This window comes from Anabrus simplex, chromosome 1 (assembly GCF_040414725.1).
Source record: "Anabrus simplex isolate iqAnaSimp1 chromosome 1, ASM4041472v1, whole genome shotgun sequence".
NCBI classification, from domain to species: Eukaryota; Metazoa; Arthropoda; class Insecta; order Orthoptera; family Tettigoniidae; genus Anabrus; species Anabrus simplex.
In genome coordinates this window covers 1,085,863,613-1,085,883,815 of record NC_090265.1, presented here as the reverse complement: position 1 = coordinate 1,085,883,815, position 20,203 = coordinate 1,085,863,613, and the positions used below count along the sequence as shown (strand labels likewise).

Genomic DNA, 20,203 nt, shown 5'->3' with positions numbered 1-20,203 from the left:
GGCCGCAGGAGGTGTGAATGGTATTTCCAATAGTGTATGGAAAGAGGTAGGGGCAAATGAACCGATGTTGAGAGGGATTGTGAAATTTAATAGGTTGCTGGAAACGGGGAAATTTCCTAGAGAATGGAGGAAGGGGGTATTATGCCCTATTTATAAAAATAAAGGAGCTAGTATTGATCCAAAGAACTATAGAGGAATTACACTCCTAGACTCGCTGTCAAAGGTGTACACAGGGGTTTTGGTGAATAGGATAACAAATTGGGCGGAACAGTACGGTAGGATATCTGAGTTCCAAAATGGATTTAGGAAAGGATGTAATACAGTTGATAATGTCTGGATTCTGGACACTTTGATTACAAAGTATGTGAGGATAGCAGGGCGTAAATTATTTATAGTAGCGATTGACTTAGAAAAAGCCTTTGATACGGTCAGTAGGGAGGCGCTATTTTTGAGATTAGGGGAGGTTGGAATGTCGAAAAAAATGAGGGTGGCAATTGAAACTATTTATGAGGAAGTGTTTGTGATGATTAAATTGCAGGATGGAAGGTTGAGTAAGTGTTTTGAATCGAAAAGCGGGGTGAGACAGAGTTGTAAGCTATCCCCGATATTATTTATATTATTTATAAATAATATTTTAGAGGGTCATGGTGGAGACGCATGGCAATGCCCTTGGGTAGGGAAAATGGAGGTTCCGGGGTTGATATTCGCGGATGACCTATTGATTTTGGCTTTGACGGCAAATGGGTTGCAAAAAGGATTGGACAAGGTAGTTGAATATATTAGGAAATGGTCTTTCAGAGTAAATGTAAGAAAGACTCAGATAATGGTGTGTAGGAAAAGGGGTGGGAGAAAGAATAAGGAAGTCTGGAGGCTAGAGCAGGAAGAAATTAAACCAGGGGGAAAAATTGAGTACATAGGTGTAATAATTAGTAAGAATGCTTCTTGGAAAAGTCAGTGTAAGAAGGCAAAACTTAAAGGAAGAGGAGCGCTTGCGGTAGTAGGAGTATTAGAAAAGAAATTTCCAGACGTTAAATACAAAATTCAGAAAACTGTGTTTAAATCACTGGTAATGGGCAAAATGCTATTTGGGGTTGAAGTATGGGGAATGGAGGAAGACAGGAGTGAACTAAACCAGGTGGTGGCGAAATTTAGCAAGATCATGATGGACCTACCGAATTGTACAGCCAATGCCGGGGCCAGATTAGTCTGTAAAGAATCGATAGAGGTTGAAATAGCTAAGAGGGTGTTCAAGTACTGGATTAGATTGGAGGAAGGGTGGGGCGTTAGTACAAGAAACGTTTAATTTTCAGAAAGGTATGACGAATGAAGGTTACTGGGTGAATAAGTGCAAAAAATGGTTACAAATATTGGATTGGGGGTATATGGAGAGGTCTGGGGGGATGGTAGGAATAAATGGGTATGGGAAAGGATAAAGGGAAGACTACTAGATATTGAAAGACAGAGCTTAATAGGGGAATGTAGAGAGAGAGTCTCTTTATCAGTATTAAATAAATTGGTGGAAGTAATAAACCCGAAAACGGAGTTTGAGGGTAGAAGGGATAAGAGAGGTTTGTATTGGTGGCTATTGGGTGTTCCGAGGAATAGGGGGTGGGTAGGTAGTGAGAATAGGGATAGATGTGTGTTATGTGGAGAGAAGTGGGAGGACCTGCATATTTTTAATCAATGCCGACCTTTGGCGGAGATAAAGATCAAACTACTAAGTAAGAAGGAGCTGCATATGGTAGGGGAAAGCTATAAGATAACATCTTGGTTATGTAGAGAGTGGGAGAAAGGAACGAATATAGCGAAATTCTTAAATGTGGCCAGAGCTATATTTATAAAGAAATTGAGGGAGTAACAGGGGTTGTGCAGATAATGTGGTTCGTGCTGAGGGAGAAAGGGGGAAGGCATTCTGCTCAGAGGAATGGATATCCGCCCTGAGCAAATGCGGGAAGGGTATCATGGTAATCATGATATCAGAAGAGGGGGCTGTAGTGTTAGGGGAAAGGGGGAGAACACCTTGCCCTGTGGAATGGTGATCCGCCTGGGGCAAAGGGAAAGCCTGAGAAAATTAGGTAAGCGTTGAGAAAAGGGGAGATTGAGTAGGTTTGAGGGGAGTGTAAAGCTTAGGTGGAAGTAAAAAAAATTTAAAAAATAATAAATAAAACAAAAAAAAACGAGTTGACTGAGTGAACTAATGGACTTGGAATGGAGTACTGTCTGTTGGTGTGTAAATGAGGAGTGAAAAAAAAAAGGATTGTTTAAGTGTATTTGTGTGAGGAGGGAGTATAAAGAAGGTATATGTGATAGAATTGTGATAGATTAAGTGGGAATGTAGTTAAGGAGAAAATGTTGGCAGTATGGAAATTATGAAAGTAGGTCATAAAAAAATTAAATTTTTTTAAATAGTGTAGATGCCTTGATGAGGGGTGTAAAATTGAGGGATTCTTGATGTTTATGTATTAAGTTTAATAGGATGGAAGAAATGGGATCTAACAGTTTGATGTAACTGAGGTGTTGTAGACTGAGAAGACGGAGTGAACTAATGAATTTGGAATGGAAACTGTTTGTTTGTGTGTAAGTGAAATGTTAAAAAAAAGTCAAATTGTTTTAAGTGCGATATAAAATGATTGTTAGTTGATGTTTAAGTCTGAAGCTTAATAAGGTGAGTCGGTTTGATATATGAAGTGTGGTGCGGTAGGTGGAGAAGACTGAGTGAACTAATGGACTTCGAATGAAAAAAGTTTGTCTGTGTAAAAAAAAAAAAGTGTTAATTGATTTAGGTGCGTTGATGAGGGATTTTAAATGGTTGTTAGCTGATGTTTAAGTCTTAAGTTTTATAAGGTGAGATGTAGATAGCGGGAGTAGTGCGTGAGAGGTGAGGGTGACGTATCAAGGGAAGAGGGAGGGGTGGGGGACTTGACCCCACTCCAAAGAAGTTAGACTTGAGCATGTCCGCACGGTAATGAAAAGGATAGGGAAGGTAGTATGCTGACAATGGACAAGAGTATGTGTGACGTACATAGCGGAAGTGTGTTGCAGGCCACCTGTTGGGTCTGGTTTCAGCCAGGGTGGCTTGTAACACATGATAAGGAAAGGAACACAGTGTTTGTCAGCGAGGGTCGGTGAGATACGATAGCAGTTCTCACGTGGCAAGGCTGGTGGCTGCTGTAGACGGGTTGGTGGGCGTGTGTTCCATGCCAGGGCTGTTGCAGCGACCAGTCTAATTAATTTTTTTAATTTTTTTAAAAAATATTTTTAGGTGGTAGTCAGGGGTTGGGCTTTGGGTAGTTAGTGGTGCGGTATCGTCCTGCATGTGTGCTGGCTATCCGCGTACGTGTGGGATGATACTGAGTAGATGTAGAGGTAGTAAATGTAGTTAAGTAGTTTTAAGAGAGATGTAGTTGCTATTATTGCTTGTTTACATTTGTTTCGCTCTGTCTGTCTTTATTGCCTGTAAGCCGATGGTGTACACTAGGGTGGGCAATAAAGATATGTATGTATGTAATAATTATTGTTGAATATTCCGAAAGTGATAGATGTACGAGTGGCTATTCTGCGAATGTGGGCGTTTGTTCGTGCCGGCAGTTACCGGTACGATACGGTTAGTGCCTACAGGCGAGGTGTCCGAGAAATACTGCAAAGACGTCAGATAATTCCAAAATTAATTAAAAAGGTCTTTCACAGGTCAGAGAAAACACTTTGCTGCGGTAGATATGAAGTCAAATTAAAAGTAAGACAACGAAGGGAGACAAATTGCAGACCACACATTTGGACCAAAACACCACCTCCGTGAAAACTTGTTACTAAAACTAAGGATCTCGACCAGGAATAGGAAAGCTCTCACGCCTAAAATAATAACCTGTAACATATACCAAAGCCCCACGAGAAGACAACGAGGATAAAAAGATCGTCTCACAAAATACCGGTACCCAAAACACGAACAAGACAATATGCCGCCCAAAACCAAATTCTAGCTCGTTGGTAGAGACAATACGCGCCACTTCTGGATTTTAGCCTTGTTAAAATGGGAGACAAGTCGTACGTAGCGCTCCTAGTGGCGTGACCTGAAAATTCGCGCTTGATTCAAATATCAATGGAAATGTATGTACGGAAATGGATAAATAAATTACGTCTAGAAGGAAAGTGTCACTAAGATGTTAAATTCAAAGTTGCTAAAACAATTCTGGATAAATGAATGAAGAATTATTTAACAGGTTAATATTTAAAGACTGAAATTAGACATATAATCAAGATGTGAAATGGACTGCTGTGAAAGGGCTTGATCTTTCATTTATGCATTACCGGTACCTTTTTAGCTTTAGCATTCCTGCATGAAAGTTCACGGCAATATTTGTCTTTTTTCTCATTTAAAAGAATTGTATCGTCACATTAAAACACTTGTCAACAAAAATATCGGCACATTCCTTACACACGTGTTTCAATGAATTTACACTTAAGAGCTGGACAATTTTCCTTTTAACTTGAAGCCTACTAACAGAAAGAAAATCTATAAATTTAGCCTCAAAACATTCAAACTTTCCCTATAAGCAATACTTGACATAATGCCATTACATTAGCGTAAAGCAAATTTGCATCAACATATTGTACTATACAAATCTCTTTGTAACTGGAAGAATATACACTGACTGACAGAGCAAATGCAACACCAAGAAGGAGTGGTCAGAACTTTATGCCAATTGCAGGGTAGACTGACGTCACTGAGATATGCTCATGATGTGAAATGCGCCGCTGTGCTGCGCACGTAGCGAACGATAAATGGGACACGGCGTTGGCGAATGGCCCACTTCGTACCGTGATTTCTCAGCCGACAGTCATTGTAGAACGTGTTGTCGTGTGCCACAGGACACGTGTATAGCTAAGAATGCCAGGCCGCCGTCAACGGAGGCATTTCCAGCAGACAGACGACTTTACGAGGGGTATGGTGATCGGGCTGAGAAGGGCAGTTTGGTTGCTTCGTCAAATCGCAGCCGATACCCATAGGGATGTGTCCACGGTGCAGCGCCTGTGGTGAAGATGGTTGGCGCAGGGACATGTGGCACGTGCGAGGGGTCCAGGCGCAGCCCGAGTGACGTCAGCACGCGAGGATCGGCGCATCTGCCGCCAAGCGGTGGCAGCCCCGCACGCCACGTCAACCGCCATTCTTCAGCATGTGCAAGACACCCTGGCTGTTCCAATACCGACCAGAACAATTTCCCGTCGATTGGTTGAAGGAGGCCTGCACTCCCGGCGTCCGCTCAGAAGACTACCATTGACTCCACAGCATAGACGTGCACGCCTGGCATGGTGCCGGGCTAGAGCGACTTGGATGAGGGAATGGCGGAACGTCGTGTTCTCCGATGAGTCACGCTTCTGTTCTGTCAGTGATAGTCACCGCAGACGAGTGTGGCGTCGGCGTGGAGAAAGGCCAAGTCCGGCAGTAACTGTGGAGCGCCCTACCGCTAGACAACGCGGCATCATGGTTTGGGGCGCTACTGCGTATGATTCCACGTCACCTCTAGTGCGTATTCAAGGCACGTTAAATGCCCACCGCTACGTGTACGTGCAGCATGTGCTGCGGCCGGTGGCACTCCCGTACCTTCAGGGGCTGCCCAATGCTCTGTTTCAGCAGGATAATGCCCGCCCACACACTGCTCGCATCTCCCAACAGGCTCTATGAGGTGTACAGATGCTTCCGTGGCCAGCGTACTCTCCGGATCTCTCACCAATCGAACACGTGTGGGATCTCATTGGACGCCGTTTGCAAACTCTGCCCCAGCCTCGTACGGACTACCAACTGTGGCAAATGGTTGACAGAGAATGGAGAACCATCCCTCAGTACACCATCCGCACTCTTATTGACTCTGTACCTCGACGTGTTTCTGCGTGCATCGCCGCTCGCGGTGGTCCTACATCCTACTGAGTCGATGCCGTGCGCATTGTGTAACCTGCATATCGGTTTGAAATAAACATCAATTATTCGTCCGTGCCGTCTCTGTTTTTTCCCCAACTTTCATCCCTTTCGAACCACTCCTGCTTGGTGTTGCATTTGCTCTGTCAGTCAGTGTATATGGAAACACATTATTTACTTACATTTTCTTGTCACGAGGGAAAGGGAAGAAAGACCGCGAATCCTTCTGCACTTCAGAGTTATTGCAGCCAAACACAGCATATTTCTTTCCACTCATATTGAGAGGAGATATATAAGAATGACTTCACAAACAAATACACGTGCTCTTATGACAGAATCAGTAACTTTCAAGTCATTCCGCTAGATAGAGCTCTAATCACTGTCCCTCGTTATCCCGCAGAGTGTCGCGTATTGTCTCTACTGTATTTGCCAAAACACAGTCCGCCACTAAAACATAAAACACAAAAAGAGTATCAATACAATACCAATCTCGGAAAGCTCTGGAGAAGAGGACTCCGCAGTCAACATACAAGACCAAGGAAATGATATTGAAGACATGTTTGCTGAAATACTATTAGAATTTAAAAATCTGGGAAAACAAATGAAGTCTTCCAACAAGAAACAAGAGAAGAAATTTTACGCATAAAGAACGAAGTCGGAAAAAGAGATGAATACTATGAAAAAGCAAACGGTGCGTTAGAAGAGAAAGTCACCAATGCAAACAACAAAACACAAGAAAAGATAAACTCGCTAACCGAAAAAATAAATATACTAGAAGAACGAGAAGAACAGAGGGCAAAAGGAGAAAAGAGAAACAATACAGTGATCAAAAGCAAAGATTTATCTTATGAAGAAGACAAAAATGACGAATTGAAGGACAAAATCAATAAAATACTAAACAGAGTAGAAGCAGGAGTGACAGCAAGTAATGCAACCTACGTCGGCAAGGGGGGGGAAAAAAAAAAGAAAAAATAGAGGGATAGTGAAAGTCAGTTTTGAACACTTCTCTGACAAATTAAAAATTGTCAGAAACAAACACAGACTAAGGGGACAAGATGTCTACATAGATGATGACATCACCAGAAATGAGAGAGCAATCCAAGTATCACTCAGACAGAAAGCTAAGGAAGAAAGGGACAAGAGTAACAGTGATGTGAGAGTGGATTACCAGAAAATGATGCTGAACGGCCAATGGATACACTGGAATGACATGAATAAAACACGGGGGAAAGGAAAATGCCAAACCTCAGAGCAAAAACAATCAACACGCTACCAAGACGAATTATTGCTAGCTACATTAAACGTTGAAACCCTAAGAACGGAAGACAAGGAACTGGAACTCCAAAATGCATTCAAGAACATAAAATTCGATATAGGCCTACTAGGCCTCACTAACGGCGATAAAGCGGGGGGGGGGGCAGTCTCCCCTCCCTGCTTTTTGGAGAAAGCATTACATTTGTATTCCATTTTAGCCGGCTGAAAACAGGAATTATAGGAATTATTTAAAAAATGTTGCAAGCCCTGCTGTATTTTATTTAATTTCATTATTAACAAAATTATTAGCGGAAATAAGCACAAAATGTCGTTCGCTGCGGCTAACTGATTTGTAAAGTGCCGCAGCAAGTAGTGAAGACTTCGCAAATGCTGTGAGGAAGGGTAGTAGGGATATATTTTTTACGAAGGTCGTGGACACCGAAGTATGATTCACCTACTTGCCGCACGCATTCGTCAGTTTGGAAATCTCTTTCCAGTGTGTTAGTTTCTTAGTGTGTAGTCAAATATTAACATAATTTTAACTGTATAATCACGCCGTACTTCTGTTTAATTATTATACTTGTGTAATTATTGTTCCTTTGGTGAAAAGTTGTTGTATAGTATTGAATCAAAATCTGAAATAAATAATTTCACTACAGTTAACTTGGTAGGCTGTCATCCCTCACCTCTCTGTCGAAATTCCATTTTGTAGCCTTTTTTCCCTTCAGTTTTCATGTATATACACCCCGTCCCCTGCGGCCCTGACCCCGCTATATCCTACATTCCCCGGTATTTCCCACCTCCTTCCAATTCCCAATCACCGCTATTGCTAGGAAATGGGAAAATGAAAATGGCGACATTTTTAGCTACAGTACATAGGGGAAACAAGTGGACAAAAAAGCGTAGGATTCATAATTATAAGCCATCTAAAACAGAATATACAGGAATTAAGAGGAATCTAAGAGAGAGTTATGGTATTAACGCTAAAATAAAAAACTCATAATCACAATAATCAAGGTAGTGGTATACGCACCCATAGAGGTAAGCACAGAAGAAGATATTGAAGACTTATACACTCTCCTAGAAGACACACTAACCGACTACAAAGCACACAGAACATCCGTAATGTGTGACTTCAACAGCAAAGTGGAGAAAAAGGAATACGAAAGCGAAGAACCCAAGGGGCTATATGGATATGGAACAAGAAATGAAAGGGGAGACAGACAGTTTGCACTAGGGCAAAGATTAAAAATTGCAAACACCCTTTTACAAGAAAAACACGGAAAGCAAATAGACGTGGATCGTTCCGAATGGAAAAAACAAAAATGAATCAGACTACATCCTAGCCGATAGCCTAGAAGTGGTAAAAGGCATCCAAGGAATCTATGGTCTAAAATTCGATACAGACCACGGAATGGTCCGATTGAAATTGAGAATGAGGAGGAAAAGGGGCACCATTTCAACAAGACGACCACAAACCCCAAAAGTACAGATCCGTCAGAATACACAAAAGCACTACAACACAGCCTCTGAGATCTCAACCAACAAACATATCTGAAGATAACAATATTACACAGAGCTCGTAAACTGAATATCCCTCTCAGTCAAGCAATCCTCGACACCGGGAAACAGTAGAAGAAACAGAATAAAGCTAAAGGATAACACCAAAAGACTGATCGAAAAAAGAGAACGTTTAAAACCACAAGCCAAAGAAAACGAACGCAAAATATGGAATATACAAAAATCAATAAAAGAACGAAAAGGGAACAAACATTGGTACTGGGAGTGAAATACAGCAATGGTAAAAGACAAGCCACGAGAGACAGATAATGACACAAGCGACAGAATTATACAGGAAATTATATACAAGTAACTCCCAAAATGGCACACAGTGTCACAAGACGACAAAAGAGGACATTGAGGAAGAAATACCACTCGTTCTAGCCAGTGACATAAGAGCAGCCATAAGGGAAGCGAAGAATGCAAAATCCCCAGGAAAAAATGGAATCTACAATGAATTCATAAAATCGGATGAAGAAGACATAGCCCCATTCATCACTACGCTATTTAATAAGATACTCGAATCAGAAGACATACCAAGGGATTGGAAACCAAGCATCACCATACTTCTGCACAGAAAAGGAGCGTAAGACGATATAAATAACTAGAGACCGATCACCCTGTTTGTAAATCTTTACAAACATATCTAAAGGGCCTAACCAAGAGAATGAAGAAAACACTAGACGAACAACAATCAATGACACAAGCATGATTTAGAATAAATTACAGTACATCAGACCACCTACAAGCAGTGAATCAACTGATCGAAAAAAACCACAATAAATCAATCTGGGTGTTTATATAGCATTTGTGGACTACAATAAAGCATTCGACTCCGTGGAACTGGAATACGTTTCGGAAGCACTGAACTAACAAGGTATCCAGTACAAATACATCAGACTCCTGGATAAACTTTACGACGGTAGCTAGGCCAGAATAAAAACAGGAAGTGATGGAAAGAACATCAAGATAGAAAGAGGAGTAAAGCAAGGTGGCCGTCTCTCACCATTTTTAAAAAAATAATTTTGCTTTACGTCGCACCGACACAAATAGGTCTTATGGCAACGATAGGATAGGAAAGGGCTAGGAGTGAGAAGGAAATGGCCGTGGCCTTAATTAAGGTACAGCCCCAGCATTTACCTGGTGTGAAAATGGGAAACAACGGGAAACTATCTTCAGGGCTGCCGACAGTGGGGTTCGAAACCCACTATCTCCCGGGTGCAAGCTCACAGCTGGTGCCCCTAACCGCATGGGTAACTCTCCCGGTCTCACCAAAATTATTAACTTTTATACTGGAGAATCAGTTCAGGAAACTAGACTGGGAAAACAAATGCGGCATCAAAATAAATGGAGCAAGACCAACGCACTTACGATTTGCAGACGACATCGTATTGGTGACAGAGTTGGCAACTGAGCTAGAACGAATGATAATAGAATTAGACAACACCAGCAAAGAAGTGGGCCTGACAATGAGCCCAAGAGAAACAAAGTTGAGAAACATTGGAATACCAAGAGGAATATATACTGTATATACCTTGGTCAGAACATATCATTCTCCAACTGTTCAGAGAAAGAGGATAAACAGCGAATAGGACAAGCATGGAGGAGATTCTGGTCTCTAAAATTCATACTGACTGACAAGACTCAGAAACTCACCCGGAAGGCTGAAGTCCTAGAAAAATGTGTGATATCGGTCCGACTATATGGATGCCAAACCTAGGCACTAACACTGAAATAAAGGTAAACGATCCAGATATGCCAGCGTAAAACGGAAAGAAAAATACTCCAGGTCTCATTGGGGGACATAATACGGAACGAAGATACTGTATACGAAGGAGAACCGGCATGAAAGACGCTCTGACGACAGCCGATCAGCTAATATGGAAATGAGGAGGACATGTAGCGCGATTGCACAAAAGTCGATGGACTCACAAAATGACAATGTGGGATCCCAGACAAGGAAGACGGAACGTGGGCAGGCAAAGAACTAGATGACCACACTGGTTTCCGAAATGGGGAGGAAAATAATGGACAAGAACAGCAAAGATAAAGCAAGAGTGGAAACACCTAGGAAAAATTGTGTGCAGAGATCACTAACCTGACGGGATACACATTTGGTTCAAGCCTTGTGATAAGCTAGGTCGATTAAGATATATATTATAGAAATTGTGCAACGGTAAAATGTACAAGAGTGCTCTTCCGCAAAGAGGGAAACCTGAAAGTAACCTTTCTGATCACTGTGGGGTAAAGCAGTAAAGGTGCCAATAATACAAAAGGACGTTTTTATGAAGTGGTAAACATAAAAACACTATCCTCGCGTACACTCCGGAAACAAGCCGCGCAGGTGTAAATTATGTTGAGATACGTTTTTTTTGCTATGGGCTTTACGTTGCACCGACACAGATAGTACTTATGGCGACGATGGGATAGGAAAGGCCTAGGAGTTGGAAGGAAGCGGCCGTGGCCTTAATTAAGGTACAGCCCCAGCATTTGCCTGGTGTGAAAATGGGAAACCACGGAAAACCAAATACGTTTTCAGGACAGGGGTGAAATGTACAAAATACAATAGTACGGCTCCACGCAGAGGAAATCCTGATGGTCATCTTCTAATCACTCGGGAAAGTAGCAGGACTGTTGTCAAATAGACATCATGACGTTTGCATGAAGTAGTGGTCTGATAAGTTATCACGGAATACATATGTAAAGTATGTCATAGAGAATTTCTAACGAAGGATAAGCTCAAAAATTTAAAGCTACAACATTCGGAGGAGAAGCTATGGAGAACGAAGTGTGCAAGGGTACGCTTTCACCAAGGAGGAATCTCAACCCTCTCTGAGGAAAAAACTGCACAAGTGTAAATAATGCAATAGTGCGTTTTCACGAATTGTTGATCTCAAAAAGCACAATTGCATCCAATCGGAGGTGAGACTACACAATAGTACAACATGCAGTAATACGTTTTCACGAAATAAACTAGGAAATAACAAATATAACAATGCTCTTCAGGACCTGCTCATCTGATGAGTTAAACTGAGCACTATCCATGCATGCAGGAGGCCATAGCACTTAGGGGATTCACAAGGCTATTTATTTATTTAATTACAATGATCCCCTCATGATTTCTTGCAAAATTTAACTGCATTAACTCACTCAAAAGCTTCCTATACTAAAGCCCTAAATAGGATAAATATACATCCTAATCTAATACTGAACTATTAACAAGCTACGCATTCATAATTACTTATAATGGGATTATGCACTTATCTGGATACTGCATTGTGCCTACCGTTCGAACCTCGGGCAGGCCCACTCCGGGAAGACTTTTAAACTCCATGCCAGCAATGATCGTCATTGGTATATCAGAGGTCCAGAACTGAGAAGCTTTTTCCTGGAAAATCATTGGCATCTCGTTCTCCACTGAAGAAAACGGTTGCATCAGCAGAGAATATTAGTCACACGTTCACGTAGTTTTAAAATCACACTCTACAGTGATCTCAGGGCTATGGTCGCACACTGAATTGAACCCCGATTAAACAATAGTTACAAAACCGTTTGTAAATGTTACAGGAATTATTCGGAATTTGTGCGCTGCCAAACACATGCATCGTGATCTGTTTCAGAATAAGACTTTTTATATCTAAGATTATTGTCTCAGATCATCACCGCACAAAGAGACTGATTTTTGCGACGAGTGGCGTGGAGCGAGCCATGTGACTATTCTCTGACTGACCGGGATGCGCGCCTTCATGGTCTATTTAAGCCTGGCACAAGATGGCTGACCCTGGAAACCTCCCAGAGAGAATATCGATCTATTCCATTCATATTACGAATATCAGTGAAGCAGTGCGCTCGAGAGGTAGCTAAGATAATCCCTTGAATCTTGACTGTATACGGAAACGAATTCGATCGTAAACTTCTTGTAGTTATCCAAAACATCATCCCTGCCTTTGAGGCAGTTGGGGAATTCCTGTAGCACGTCATATATGTAGCATACCCCTTCCTGTCAATTTTTCTTAATTCTTTTTTTTTTTTTTTTTTGCTAGGGGCTTTACGTCGCACCGACACAGATAGGTCTTATGGCGACGATGGGATAGGAAAGGCCTAGGAGTTGGAAGGAAGCGGCCGTGGCCTTAATTAAGGTTCAGCCCCAGCATTTGCCTGGTGTGAAAATGGGAAACCACGGAAAACCATTTTCAGGGCTGCCGATAGTGGGATTCGAACCTACTATCTCCCGGATGCAAGCTCACAGCCGCGCGCCTCTACGCGCTCGGCCAACTCGCCCGGTTTTCTTAATTCTGAAGGGGCATGTGGTGTCATTAGTTATCCTAATTATTGTGTAAATCGAGGTGCAAATTTAATCTAACTCCACCTTTTCATCCCGTTTGGCTGGCTATTCACATAAAATTTCTGTGCAGAATGTTGGCTCTCCGCGATTTTCACCCCCACGGTATTATCACATGGTACGCGCTCGAGACCTGCACTCTTCTGTTTCTGTCGCACAAAAATTTATCTGTTGCACTCACTCCTTGGGTGGAAATTTCCATGGGTTCAGTGCTCACGCGTCCCGCTCTCGGATCTGCGCACGCCAAATACAGAACATGTTGAATAAAATTTTGAATATATGTGCCTGGATCACTAATTCATGGCTCTTATACGGCACAATATATTGGAAGGAGAGGTATTGGTTATGCGACGGCACGTTTAAGGTCTCCACTAAAATAACAATGAAGTTATACAGTGACATAGCAAAGTATATGAACAGTTCTTCTCTGAGGTTTATGCACTAAGAGACATGATAAAGGAATGTGTAACTAAATCTTCCATGTCATGTACTAAAGCAGAACATTTCAAACCGATTTGGCAGAAACCTACAAGTGGATTTTATATCGACGGGCTATGAATTGACAGCAATGGTAGTGATGAGAAACGGTTTCTGTAATTCCCAAATTGTTGGTTGCTTCTTTTACTTTTCCCAATGTCTGTGGTAAAGGATGCAAGTGGAAAGTTTGGCAGCTGAATACAGGGATAAAGACAACATTGAAACACGGGCACAATTTCGTTCGATACAGCCCTTTGTTCTTCTATACCATGTTTCTGAGGTATTGATGATGATGATGATGATGTTGTTTGTCGTTTAAAGGGGCCTAAAAGATAGGTGATCATCCCCTGAGGTATTTCATTTGTTAAGAGAAGTGATTAGTGATGATCAGCTGGTAATCTGTAATTACCTCGAGACCAATTTTCTCTCCAGCAACCTGGAATTGCTGTAATAGGGTTATCTTAACTTTGCCACATACCCGTAAGGTATAAACTTCATGTTTTGATCTGTGTTGAATTGTGATCACATTAATAACAAAAATTATATTTGAAATGGTCCACCTTATCAATTCTATATTATGTAATGATGACATTACATTTTTTAGTTCAGGAACTAGTTTTGGCCTTTGCTGACCATCATCAGCCATGGGACAAATTTATACAGACATATCTAATAACTAAAAGAAATGTACAAACATACACAACGACATTAAAATGCATTAAAGGCATCTAGAACAATGAACAATACATGCAACATTTAAATATAAAATGGAATTAAAGTAGAGATCCTAGTGAGATCTACAATCCTTCGATGCACTGCATCGTGTTAAAACATGTTTCTTCAATGCTTCCTGTTAAAACTTTCTTGAGTAATTAATTTTCTTTAAAGCACTGAAAGGTTTCTCTATTGGAAGTTGTCAAGTGATGAGTCAAGGGCAGCACACGAAAATATGTCTAAGTAGCTAGCACATTCTTAGGTTTCAGCTTGTAGAGAAGTAACATTCGCAATTCAACATGGTGTCCATGAAGTTGACCTAAATAAATGATAGTCAAAAGTTAATGAACTAAAGGGAGAGAAAGTGCTTATTAAGTAGCAGGATTTCAGATCTCACTAATGTCTCTATTTTGATTCCATTTTACATATTTAAGTATTGTTTACATTATTTGAGGATTTCTAGATGCCTTTGATGCCTTTTAATGTCATTGTGTATGTTTGTACATTTGTTTTAGTTATTAAATGTGTTTGTATACATTTGTCCCATGGCTGATGATGGTCAGCCAAGGCCAAAAATAGTTCCCCCAACTAAAATATGTAATGTAAACATTAGGCCTACATAATATACTATTTATAAGGTGGACCATTTCAGACATAATTTTTGTTATTACTGATACAACCAATACTTGGAAAGCATGGAATAGTTGCATAAACAAAATGACTGGTAATGATTATCTGTCTATTTATCATTTACTTGGGTGTCTACAGAAAGAAACTGCTCAGATATGACACAATATCGCAAGATTGCAAAGTGGTCACTCCCCTATGAAAAAGTAGTTCCTGGATGTTGACTAGAATGTTGAATGGGTTATTTGTTTCTGTCGATGCAACAAGACCACAGAATATTTGCAAACCTTTGATTGCAACTTTGCTGGTGCATTCTCAATAGAATTTTACAAATTATTTCTTCCTTTTCTTTAAACATCCATCCATCCATCCATCCGTCCGTCCGTCCGTCCGTCCGTCCGTCCGTCCGTCCGTCCATCATGAAGTGTTACACCTACAAAACTGTTTTATTAGACTTCACTATAAAATTATGATCACCATAAAACTTTGTGTCATATACCAGTAGTTATTGTATTGACTGGATGACAAAGCTGAAAATATTCTTACATATGGGATAATATCTGAATGACATAAATTCTGCTGTGACATATTATCTCTGTGATGAAAAAACTGCGACATGGAGTTCATAGTTCATTTTGGTTGTGACAAAAGACTCTCAAGGTAAGACTGAATTTATTATATCACTAAGTATGGTTTTACAAATTGGTACCTTGGTGAAGTTCATACTGTTCATTGGTTGCAGTTGCATGAGCAAAATATCCAACATGTATAAACTTTGATTAAAAAAACTTGAAGAGCTTTTCATTCCTGCGACAGTACCATGGATGCTGCTGTATCAGCAAATAAGACTTGTTTGTTCTTTCCTCAGCAAGCCATAATATACCTGAAAGCTTACAAACCTGTTATGATGATATTTGCAATGATTGGAATGTCATGGCTGCAACTACTAACATCTTGGTTCATCTCATGCTCATCAATTTATCTCAATGACATCTGAAAATCCCTTCTGTAAAAATAAAGCTATAGTTAAATGAAAGAGGTTTTTATGATTCCAATGAGTTAGAAGGGAATGAGAATTTGCCAAGGAAATGGACAAAGTAAGGAAAAAAAAAAAGCCTGCTCCGCATGGACTATGGCAGCTCTTGGAAGAGAGAGAGAGGTAACCTTGGCACTGTGAGATATGCACAGCTGGTTATCACTTTTGGTTTAAACTGAGTGCCTCTTCAGAAGTAGAAGTATTGTTTATAAATAATATTTCATCTTCGTTATGGGCAATCACACCCATGTCCTACCAGATGAACCTAGGGCGGCCTGTCACAACTGCTGGGCATCCCTCAAGGTAACTGATAACATGAAAATGATAAGCCCACCATAATTAAATTTAACCAATATAAGACTCAGCTAGGAGTTATGTGGTAATGAACCTGCATTCTGGGACTGAGCTAGGGTCTGTAGAGCTCTGAACTTGAGACTGTGGGTTCATAATCATAGGGTACTTAATCGAGTCTAACATTGCTTTCACTTACTTGTCTAGCTTCTTCACTCTCATCTTCTCTATCTAACTTCCCTTGGTTATCTCATATTCTTTTCTGCCTCGTGGTTTGCAAGGCTTAGGGAGTCCTTAATTTTCATATCATTCATGGCTCTTTTTATTTTGCTGATAACCTCATTGTTCAAAGGGTTTTAACATTTCCATTTTCCACTCTGATTAGCATTACAAGGGGATGATTTCCCATAGCATTAACATGTAATACAGTAGAAGCCTGATTAACTGAGATAATGTGGAGATTGTTGGGGTAAATATGGAAACAATTATTTTGTTAAAATCGACTGGTAAATGCAGTACACGTTGTTTCTATTCTTCTCGTCATACCCAGGTAAACTTCGTGCTATTTAAAAACCAAGAATAGTGCTCGCATCCTTCAATGTTTGCAGTGCAGTAAGTTATTATGAATTTTACTTTTGTTCTACACTAACACAGCCGGCCCCATGGTGTAGGAGTAACACGCCTGCTTCTTACCCGCATGCCCCGGGTTTGATTCCCGATCAGGTAAGGGATTTTTACCTGGATTTGTGGGCTGGTTCAAGGTTCACTCAGCCTATGTGATTACAATTGAGGAGCTATCCGACAGTGAGATGGCGGCCCCAGTCTAGAAAGGCAAGAATAAGGGCCGAGAGTATTCGTCGTGCTGACCACATGACACCTCATTATCTGCAGGCCATCGGGCTGACCAGCTGTCGGTAGACAATGGGGTTTGGTTTTGTTCTACACTAACACCCAGATGAACTTCATGCTATTTAAAACCAAGAATAATACTTGCATCCTTCAATATTTGCAGTGTAGTAAAGTTATTATGAATTTTACTTTTGTTCTAAACTAAGAGATCAGTCTAGTATAAAATTTATCCTCGGTTACAGGGGTTCAGCCATATTATTTGTGAAAAAAGAACCGTACAAGGAACTTTTAGTGAAGTGATTTATGTACCTATATTACTTTTTGCTGATTTGAGACATGAACAAAAGTGTTGTTGTGAACCCCCTAAAACTTTTGTCATGAGCCGCCACTGCACTTGGGCATGATAACACGCAGTAGGCTTATACAGTATCGTTTAATATAAAGCCTGATGTTTTCAGGGTGTTGATGATGATGATGATGATGATTATAAAGAGGAGTTAGATGTAGCAAACGGGGAAGATACCAGTGCATCAAATGAAGTTCCTCATGAAATTGCAGCCTTATTGATTAAAGATGAATTAGAAACTGGAGATAGTGCACCTGAAGTCACAGATGAAGAGGAGGAAGCCAATGATGCATCATTTTCAGGAATGGTGCATCACCCAATAATTATTAAGGTGAGACTTTTCAGTGTTTGTAAAAATAATACAAACAATTTTATTTCCTAATTTTCTTATTATAATGTGTAACTTATATTCTGATATTCTTAAGGGAGATGAAAAATAGCTCAGCGGTACTTAAAAGTAAAAGGTAGGTTGTCAAGTGGACAAGAAGTCAACTGCATTTGATGGTACTTGCTTTTCACACTCATCATCATCATCTTTCTGGTCTGATAATCTTATAGCTGGAGCATGTGCAACTTGTCTTTAGGTTCATGGTTCATCAAACTCCTTACCGGTACTACAAAAAAGCCACTTATTTTCCTAAGGGTGAAATCAGATAGGATATTGCTGATTATTCAGCTTTCTTCACTTAGTTGGATGGTTTATTCTGCTGAGTGCACCAGCAAAAGCTTCTAAAATAGCCCTAGGCAGAATACAAGTGTTGAGAGGTATCGAGAAAACATGTTTAAAATAAATGCAGAAATTGACAAAGAAAGTTTTCTCTTGTATGCTTTCATTCTTTGTAACATTACACTTCTGATAATATCACTCACACTATCCTTCTCTCTTCAAACCAATAGAATAAAAGCAGGGTTCATCTCTGGTTTGTTGACACTTAAGAGGAGGTGGGTGGAAGATTAAGTTGAAGTATTTCAAAGAAGATTGTGCCAACTAGTAGTACATGCTTACCTTTCTGTAGTTCTAATTACCATTTACTTATGACAACTTATGTTGATGTGAATATGTCTTTAATGGTAACAGCTTAAAATGTGTGTTTTATAACAACAGTAAACAGAATTAGTGTTCTCTTGAAACAAACTCTTTTAAGTCTTGCATTAGAAAATGCTAGTTATCAAGGCTTTTGAAATGCTACTTCCACTTCTGAACATTTCTCAGGACTGTTCTCGTAGATGTACAGTAGATTATTCAAGCCTACACTTCATTTTCAATATAAACATTCAGCAGCACCATCATCAACTTCTGTATTTCTGGTTTAGATGAATGTTTATTTTGAGTGATTATCCATGGGAAAATGCTATGTTAATATTGTACATCTTTCGAATGAAATGTATGAATCCACATTACTAAATTTCACAAGCTGCCATTGAGTTGGAGTGAAGACCTCAAGATGTAGAATTAAATCCCTATCAAAGAATAGGCAAAACTCATTGCTTTAGATGGAAGAATAGGGACTCATCTTTAATGCATTACCTTTCATAAGAAATGGTGGTGACTCGTAAAGGATGTTTTCTGTAGTTTCCTGCTCCCAACAAATGTCTCAATCTGTCTGTCACCATCCTGTTGACAGTCACGACTTCACATACTGGTATAACTCAGGGTTGAAGTCCCCCGGAGGTGATCTCACTCTACTCTTTCAGTCATATCGACCGAGTTAGCCATGTGGTTAGGATTATGCAGCTGTGAGCGTACATTTGGGAGATAGTGGATTCAAACTCCATTGTTGGCAGCCCTGAAGATGGTTTTCCGTAGTTTTCCATTTTCAAACCAGGCAAATCCAGCTGGAGCCTTACCTTAATTAAGGCAATGGCCACATCCTTCCTACTCCTAGCCCTTTCCTATCCTGTCATCAGTATAAGACCTACCTGCATCACTGCGATGTAAAGCAAATCGTAAAGAAACTCTTTCAGCCATGATCTTGTTTATAATTCTAAAAGCTGTTTCACATTGAAAGGTGCAAGAGGGTGGTTGAGCTATAGAGTTCTTTTTGATACTTGTTGTTTAAAGAGGCCTAACATCTAAGGTAATCGGCCGAAAGAGAGTTCTTTTTGTTGCCATTTTTGTGCCATGTAGTGACCTAGCACAAACAGTACTTGAATAAAACTAAATGTAAAGTAGTGCCACCTTCTTTTCAGCATGGATACCAAATCTGTCAAAGATCTACACAAAATCAAGCTACACGAATTGAACTTAATAATATTTGAAGTAGAAGCCTCCGTGGCTCAGACGGCAGCGCGCCGGCCTTTCACCACAGCGTTCCGTGGTTCAAATCCCGGTCACTCTATGCGAGTTTTGTGCTGGACAAAGCGGAAGCAGGATGGGTTTTTCTCTGGGTACTCAGGTTTTCCCTGTCATCTTTCATTCTGGCAATTCTCTCCAATCTCATTTCATTTCACCTGTCAGTCATTAATCATTTGCCCCCAGAGGAGTGTGACAGACTTTGGCAGCTGGCACAGTTCTTATCGTTGCTGCTAGATGGGGGTTCATTCATTCCATTCCTGACCTGGTTGAAACTAGAAACATGCTATGGCTTTTCATTTTCAACATGAGAAATAATGTTCATATTTACAATAGAATATCATTACTAATCAAAATATTTCCTCTTCATATTCACTCAACACACCACATTACCAACCACAAAAATAACACACAATAGGAATCACATACCTACACATATGGTTGCCATCATGAAGGGCATCCAGCCATAAAACAGGGTCGAATCCACATGTGCAACACAGTTC

General features: G+C 40.5%; 2 protein-coding genes across 3 annotated transcripts in view; both read left to right on the top strand.

Annotated features, from left to right (window-relative positions):
- Window positions 1-20,203, top strand: part of LOC136876336 (zinc finger protein 32-like) — a gene marked incomplete at its 5' end in the record, with an annotated part of 148,172 nt that overhangs the window by 109,028 nt on the left and 18,941 nt on the right. The window lies entirely within an intron of this gene.
- The window catches only part of LOC136876326 (uncharacterized), an 87,141-nt gene that overhangs the window by 49,787 nt on the left and 17,151 nt on the right, over window positions 1-20,203 (top strand). For both annotated transcript variants that reach the window (XM_068228427.1, XM_067150181.2), the window contains exon 3: window positions 17,520-17,738. In XM_068228427.1, the coding sequence (XP_068084528.1) occupies window positions 17,520-17,738 (219 nt within the window). The remainder of the gene's footprint in view (window positions 1-17,519; window positions 17,739-20,203) is intronic.